We start from the raw sequence: 8,420 nt of genomic DNA, 5'->3' as shown, positions 1-8,420 counted from the left end.
ATTTGGATGTATTCAAGGTGTTTGAAATGAGTTTTGATCAATTTTGTGTATTTTGGCAAAATTTGGGAATATTAGTCAAATTTGGGTCACAAGGGCAGTTAGGTAATTTGGAGGTGCATAGGGGCAAAAGACCAATTTAGGCATTTCACATAGAATTGGATAGATATCCATTCTAAATGAACCAGGGATTAATATATTGTGAATATATGGTGTATCCTAGTTCCAGGGTCGACCCTAAAGTCAAGTAATCCTATAGGGACTCTTCTTGAATTCTCTTATAATGATCTTACCTACTAAATGCTAGAGGTTAAGATCAATATATGGAATTTCAAGTTGAGTAAAAAGAAGAGTTTTGAATTTCTAATGGTGGGGGTACCTTTTCTAATTTTCTAAGACTAGTCAATAGGAAAGTCCTATGGCTAGACCTAGGCTATTAAAGAAGTTTCTAGACCTCAACCAAAAGTGAGGTCAACAGGGCTCTCTTATGGGTCTGGCGGTCTGTTGGTTCTGATTGGGGGATGCATTCTTTGGCGATGATGTGGTTGTTGGACATTTCCAACAACTCGGCCAAATCGTAGGGCTCATGTAAACTGAGGTCATAGTGAAATCTCTCAGACCTCAGGCTCTGATTTAGGGTAGTCTGCACCGTCAGGGATCAAAGCTATTTCACCTACAACATATTCCCTTAAAATCATAGCATGAATGCAAACTCTCGTTTAGTCCTTGTTTAAGTTGTAATAAGGATTGCACGCTCTCCTTGGACCTTTGGGTGCTTGCAAATTGCTCCACGAAAATTATCCTGAAAATCGCAAAATTGCTGATGCTTTCTGTCGAAAGCGAGTTGAGCCACCTCAAGGCCGATGTTCTCAAGGTTGTGAAAAATATAGGACTCTTGAATGCGTTTGAAATATTGAGCAAGCACATTGTGACTCAAAAAAAGTGATGTTGTCGTTGGGATACCTTATAAGCCTCAAATGCAAACTTATCCAGCTGCTCAGCTCTTGAGAAGTGAAAGGGAAGAGGTTTCTCGGCTGGCGTTGGGCCTTAGTGCCCCAAAAAGCTGCCTCTCGACCCGCACAGATCCAGTGTGGTCCTGGTACTGCGAATCTTTGGGCCTCTCCGGACCGTGGTTCAGCCTTTCATCGTTGCGCACAAGCCCCACCTCTCAAGGAGTGTTCTGCCATCGAGAAGCCCATTCATCTCCTAGAGCCGTGACAACCCTTATGACCTCTGCGATCCGACCTGACATCTGGTTCACTAATTGAGTCCTCATTTTCTTTATTTCTCGCTGCACAAACTCCTCCTTATACTCACCAGTTTATTCTGCGTTAAATTTCTCCTAAATAGCATGGGCCGGGCAGGTAAATTCAGGCTCTCAAACTACTCCTGTGAGTCCCAGACCGCCATGTCATTTTCTCTGTTGATTGTTGGATTTATTTGTGCTAACACATTTTTGATATACAATAAAGCTGATGTATATCATCAACATCTTTATTTATGTTGATCCATGTATCTTATCTTCTTCCATCACCAACAATAATATTATTGCGTACATTAACATGTGTGTGTGCGTGTATATATATACTATGAGCAATTATTATTAAAAAATTAATATTCCCTCAAAAATTTAAAAATAAATTATTTACACATCAAATAAAAATTTTATTTTTAAGCATTTAATCATACAAACCAAATTTCTACTTTCCTACTCCCTTCCACCTTAACATCAATTTTTTCACAAAAAAGCAATCAACAACCCCACAATCGCCCTCCTGAAATCACAGCTATGACTCCCGTCCAGCCGCCACACACAACGCCGTACACCTCAACCATATAACCTGCAGGCGACCACCGCCCTCGATTGACCGAGCAGTCGATATCCCCTTCTTGCTCCTCTCAACGGCAACGCACCAAACCCACACATCACCGCAGTCGCCGCCGCCGCGCAATCCGCTTCTTCCTGATCCATTTCCCACAGCACCAAATGAAACACCTCGATGCTGCAGGGAAGCTCCAGCGAGCCCTTCGCAGCGTAACCGTACTCTTCCTCTGCCTCATCGAGCAATCCCCGGAAAAGGCTGTGGTTCATCCGCTCCGCTCGGATCAGAAACTTATCTTTCTCCCTTCCCACCCGAACCGAAACCCAACCGGCCGGAGAGGCGGCGTACCGGCCCGGCCGCGTTGTTAGTGAGAGGCAACGTTGGAGTGTTTTGGATATGAGGCTCTTGGGTCCCGTACTGCTTTGGTATAGCTCCATGTGTTGAAGAAGGAGGAGATGTTATCCTCTGTCGTAGACTTTGCGCAGGGTGTTTTGAGATGGTGGAGGAGATGGTTTTATATAGGAAACCATGGAAGCAAATTGAGTGTTTTATGAGGTGAACTCAGTGATGTCACGGCAGTTTACAATTTGGGGAGTTTCTATGCGATAAAATGCATTTTTCTGCGCTCTAAATATCATCCATGGACTGTTTCAACATACACTACATTACAAGGAACCGGCCGCGTTTTTAGAATAGACAAATATTTATATTTTAATGCTTCTTCTTTTTTCTTAATTTTAGATAATTTTTATAAATTATATTTTCAAGTGATCGGGTGATCTTTGTTCTTTAAGATTTAGAGGCTCGATTGTCATACAGGAATGTAAAAGCAGTTTTGAAAGTTGACATGCTAGAGATCTAATTTTTAATTAATCTCAATCTTTTATTAAGCCTTTATAGAACATTTATAGTTTTAGGTCCTTGGAGAGCCTAAATGGCATTTTCGATGAGCCCAGACAAGCTACAATCAAGAAAGGGTAAATGACAAGCACGCAACGGGAGTAAGCAAGCAAAGGATAAGAAAATAAAACGTCGGGTACCGCAGGGTCAATAGCATACCCAAAAAAATAAAATGACTGGTACCAAGGCGCTCTACATACATATACCAAGTCCTAGTGCTGTATATCAAAGAGATTTAAAATTAAGGTACAGAACATAAACAAGATGTTCTTGATCTTCTCCACATGGTTCTGCTCGTTAGGCGCCTTGGAACTCATGCTTATACTTTATTTCTAATGCATAGCCAAGCCTTGGAGACTTTAAAGAGTACATAGTAAAAGTCTAAAAAAAAACTAGAACTACATGAAAATTAGGTTAGCATAAAAGCTATCTACATGCAAAATAGTAAACCATGCCTAGTGGGAGAGAGACTACACAATACCTGCAAAAACTATGTTAGATAAAATCATAACAGTCCCTCCATGTTGGACATGGGTCAATGCAAGAAAACTGTCCCTAATATTCTAGTGTGCAGGTTTCACACCCAGTAAACACACAAAAGCAGTACACAAAATGCATGGCTAGGGCGCAAACTAAGCAACAATAGCTAGACATATGAAAAACCTAGCTACATCCTAGCCCTACTCTAGTAAGCATCTAAAAATAAGGTGTCCTAGTCGCATCATCTATTTGTGTGCAAAATGTGTGGGTAAAAGACTGACATATATTTTGTCAGGGCCGCATACCCAAACGCAATCCTAAAGATCCAGAAATCCTAATGAATGTGGCACTTCTTAGAATCTAGAATTGCTTGAAGTACTCCTTGTCCTTAACGGCAACTACGACTTCATCCCAACCCAAAAACCTATGGGATGTCGATAGAGCACATGTGATTCACCATCAAGCTCATTGGGTTTCTTTTCCTGCATGTTTTTCATGTCTTTAAGCATGTCACTTGCTGACAGATGTCTGCACCTGATGTTTGTGGAAAAATTTTTTTTTTAATGGATCCCCTAGACGCCTTCACATAAGTGAAATATCATTCCTAAACCTCAAGATAGGAATCAAAATATGTGGTACATCAAAATTAATGTAGACCAATGGTGAGAACCCTTGGATACGGCTATGTCAAAGTAAACCTTAATTTTTTGCCCGAAGCATGTCATAGAATCTCAAATGGATGTCTTGAGCTCTAGGAAGCTATGTATGCTTGAAATAACCCCAGGTCATTCAAGTGGACATCCCAAACATGTGACATCATAAAATGATGCCATCAACCATTTGTAACAGCTGATCCAATAGAATTGTTTCGCAGTTTTTGCTTTTTAGAAATAATTTATCGAGATCTTCATCGACGACATAATTCTTTAGGGTTGTCTTACTGATCTCGAGAACCCATGCCCTCCAGTTCTACAGGTTAAGCGGCTGCTCCATGTTTTCTACCTTCTAGAGGTAGCAGATCTGAGATTGCACTAGATCTACTCAGACTGTGATCACCTCTCCATCTCCTGGAAACTTGACAACTACATGACATGTGGATACCGCAATTTTGAAACGCTTCAATAGCGGGTGGTCAAAATTGGCATTATAGGTGGGCGGTGAGTCTACTATCAAGAAGTCTTCAATCTCAGTAATTGCTTCGCACCTTCTCCCCAGGTAACCACTAGTGACATCACACATAGGGCTTCCTTCCTTTCTCCTAAAAAGTCATATACGAGTTCGGTAAGCTCTACTAGTTGGCCAGTTCAAGGATTGAGCTCATCGAATGTTGAATTAAGTAGAATATTCACTAAGTTGCCGGTGTCGAGTAGGATACTCTCAACCTGAGAAATTACTTATTATTCTAGTTATAATGATGGAGTAATTGTAGGGATTTCTCTTGAGGGGCAAATCATCATTGGTGAATGTAATGGGGACAACTCCTCATCCTCTGCACGGACGCGAAATTATACAATTCTCTCATCCAAAACCTCATCTAGGAGGCTCGTCGGGATGATTTTTTCCTCTAGAATAGTCAGGAATATCCCAAAAAATGTGGATAGCATTCATCTAGACAAGTTCGTCTTGGAATTCTACTACCAAAGCCTTACAGTGCCTTTGGCCCCAGGTCTCTGCTGCCACAAATTCCTTTATCTTTTCAGCCTTGATCAGTTCCTCAATTAGGTTTCGAAGGTTTTTGCATTCTCCATATCATGATCATGATCCAAATGGTACTTGTAATACCTCCTCATGTCCCTGAAGAAAGGCTTCGACTCTCACTGGTTTCATTTGCTTGATCTCTCAGATGGTTACTTCGACCCCCTCTATTGTCGCGAATGGGTCAATTTTCTTTGTACCGTAGTCGAACGAGTGCTTTGGGATTCTCCTTCGGTTTCCACTCGCTACTCTTTGGGGCTCTCTTATGGGTCCGGCGGTGCGTCGGTTCTGGTTGAGGGATGCTTTTTATGGTGATGATGTGCTTGTAGGGCATTTCCAACAAATGGGCCAAATCCTGGGGCTCATTCAAACTGAGGTCATAGCAGAACCTCTCAGACCCCAGCCCTTGCTTTAGGGTGGCATGCACCACAGGGATCAGAGACCTTTCACCTCTAGCATCTCCCTCTGGAATTGTAGGATGTTCGAACACAGGATCCCATTCAGCCTTTGTTTAAGTTGTCATAAGGACTGCACAATCTTCTGGCCCTCTGGGCGTTTGCAAACTGTTCGAAGAAAATTCTCATGAAATCTACAAAGCTGCTGATGATTTTGGCCAGAAGCAAGTTGAACCACCTCAAGGTCGATGATCTCAAGGTAGTGAAAAATATACGCACTTGAATGCGCCTGAAATCTTGAGCAAGCACTTTGCTGACTCAAACAAAGCAATGTAGTTGTTGGGATTTGACCGACCCCTATAAGCCTCCCACGCTAACTTCTCAAGGGGCTCGACTCTTTAGATGTGAAAAGAGTAGGAGTTCCTCGACTGGAATTAGGACTTAGTGCCCCAGAAACATTGCCTCTCAACTTGTGCAAATCTAGTGTTGTCCTGGTACTACGAATCTATGGGCCTCTCCGGGCCATTACTCAACATGTTGTCGTGGTGCACACGCACCACCTCTTGAGGAGGGTTGTGCCCTTAAGAAGCTCGTTCACCTCCTAGGGTTGTGACAGTACTTATGACCTCTGTGATCTAGAATAACATCTGGTTCGCTCTTTGGGTCATCATTTTTTTGTATCTCTCTGCACAAACTTTTCCTTGAACTCACTAGTATATTCTAAGTTATTTTTCCCCCAACTATTAGGAGCAGGGCAAGTAAATGTGGACTCTCGAACTATCCCAGATGAGTCCCAGGCCGCCAAGTAATCTTCTCTGTTGGGTGTTGGATTTGTTCGTGATAAAACATTTTTGATGTTCAATAAAACTAATGTTTCTCAATAACATTTATACTTATGCTCGTCGAGTTATCCTCTTCCATCATCAACAATAATATTTGTTCCTACACATTATATCTTTTCCAATAATCAATAATAAATTGTAAAATACATTGTTGAAGTTAATAACTTTGAAAAAAAAAAGTTTCTCCCACAATAACTCTTTTCACACAAAAATATATATGTACTCTTTAGCAACCAACAATCGGCACATAATAAACATTATTTTTTTTGAGAAAGTTGAGCTCAAAATAATAATAATAATAAATTCAAACCAGCGTTCTCGCGATAAGAAATTATTATTAACCACTATGTCAAATTAGAAATACTTTTATAAGAATAAAAATTCTTCTACATATTTCATAATTTTTAAATTATTATTAAAAAAATAATATTTTCTCACAAATTTAAAAATAAATAGTTTACACATCAAACCAAGCATTTATTCATATAAACCAAGTTTCTATTTTCCTTCTTCATCGCTCGCCCCGCCGCCCCCCCCCAATTTTTTCACAAGAAAGTAATCGGCAGACACTAGAATGCTTATAGAATTGATCATTAAATCTTACTGTGATGAACTTTCCTTTTGTGCATCTTTTTCTTATCATTCTAGTCAAACGATATGTTAAAATTTGTTGTGAACCCATAAGACTTGGAAGAGCAATGACATGACGGCTAGGAATATCACATTGAATTAGTGGGTGAAGGAAAAGTAGTCCATAGGGCAATGCAAATATATAAGGAAAGAATTCGATGGGTATAACTGGGGGGTTTTTAAGGTGACAGAGAGGAACATTTACTAAGGTAAACAAAACTTCTTTACGTGCTCGGAGGAGGGTAAACAAGATATTTGCTTCTATTTTTCACTAGCTATAATTACATTTCATAGTATTTGATTCTACAATCCACTTATCCAATCAAAGGAGATATGTAGCTTTTACATCTTGATATTCACTGATCCATTTGATCTAATTAGGTTTAGCTTTAGACTTATTATTGTAATTTAAGAGTAGTTGCTAGTAAAACCGCTTAAATCAATATTCCAAACTAAGACCTATTAGTAGTAGACTATAACTTTTCTTAAAGGAGTTAATACCTTCAACTTTCTCGGTGGGATTGACAATCCGGACTCAATAGAGCCCTATATTACTGAAATGATATGTATACTTGCGTGAGAAACCCTAATGTGCAAGAATATCTAGTTTTAAGGATTTAATCAAGTTGTTAAGGAGTAGATCATATTTTGGAGCCATCGCTAGGACTTACATATCCTATAATCCGCAAAGCTGGTGATGCTTTCTGCCTGAAGCGAGTTGAACCACTTCCAGGCCATAATCTGAAGGAGATAAAAAATATACGACAATTGAATGCCTCTGAAATCTTAAGCAAGCACATTGTTGACACAAACAAAGCTATGTGGTCATTGACATATGACCAACCCCTATAAGCCTCCATCGCTAACTTCTCGGAGGGCTCGGATCTTGAGATGTGAAATGAGAAGGAGTTCCCCAGCTTGCATTGGGCCTTAGTGTCCCCGAAACACTGCCTCTAGACCGGCGCAGCTCCAGTGTTGTCCTGGTACAATGAATCTCTAAGCCTCTACGGACCATGGTTCAACCTTCTATCGTTGTCCACAAGCACCACCACCTCTTGAGGTGGGTTTTGCTCTCGAGAAGCCTGTTCGCCTCCTATGTCTATGACAACCCTCATAACCTCTGTAACCTGGCCTGACACTGGTTCACTATTCGGGTCCTCATTTTCTGTATTTCTCACAGCACAAACTCTTCCTTGAACTCACTAGTACATTCTGTGTTATTTTTCTCCCAGCCAGCAGGAGCCAGGAAGGTAAGTGTTAACTCTCAAACTACCCCTGATGTGTTTGAGACCGCCATGTCATCTTCTCGTTAGGTGCCGAATTTATTTGTGATAAATATTTTTGATGTTCAATAAAGCTAATGTTTATCATTAACATCTATATTTATGCTCATCGACTTATTTTTTTTCATCACCAACAATAATATTCGTGCCTACCCATCATTACTAAATATATATTCTATGATATATGTTTTTTATTATCTCTCAGCTTTATTAAGTGGCCAAGCAATATTCATTATATTTTCTCCAATAATTAATAATAAATTTTAAAATACAATGTTGATGTTAATAAATTTGATGAAAAATGTTTCTCCCACAAAAATTCTTTTCACACAAAATTTTGTTAGCCCTATATATATATATATGACCTCTGTGATC

The 8,420-nt window shown here is 40.0% G+C and overlaps 1 protein-coding gene across 1 annotated transcript; it reads right to left on the bottom strand.

Moving 5' to 3' along the window:
- Window positions 1-1,825: 1,825 nt before the first annotated feature.
- LOC110022587 (auxin-responsive protein SAUR40-like) lies at window positions 1,826-2,257 on the bottom strand. The gene has a single exon (XM_020721618.1). The coding sequence runs from the start codon at window positions 2,255-2,257 to the stop codon at window positions 1,826-1,828; it is 432 nt and encodes a 143-aa protein (XP_020577277.1).
- Window positions 2,258-8,420: the final 6,163 nt, after the last annotated feature.

Source organism: Phalaenopsis equestris, unplaced genomic scaffold (assembly GCF_001263595.1).
Source record: "Phalaenopsis equestris unplaced genomic scaffold, ASM126359v1 Scaffold000198, whole genome shotgun sequence".
Taxonomy (NCBI): domain Eukaryota; kingdom Viridiplantae; phylum Streptophyta; class Magnoliopsida; order Asparagales; family Orchidaceae; genus Phalaenopsis; species Phalaenopsis equestris.
This window is presented reverse-complemented; position numbering and strand designations above follow the sequence as displayed.

Coding starts and splice junctions, on each gene's coding strand:
- LOC110022587 (XM_020721618.1), bottom strand. CDS start 2,257: ATGGAGCTATACCAAAGCAGTACGGGACCCAAGAGCCTCATATCCAAA.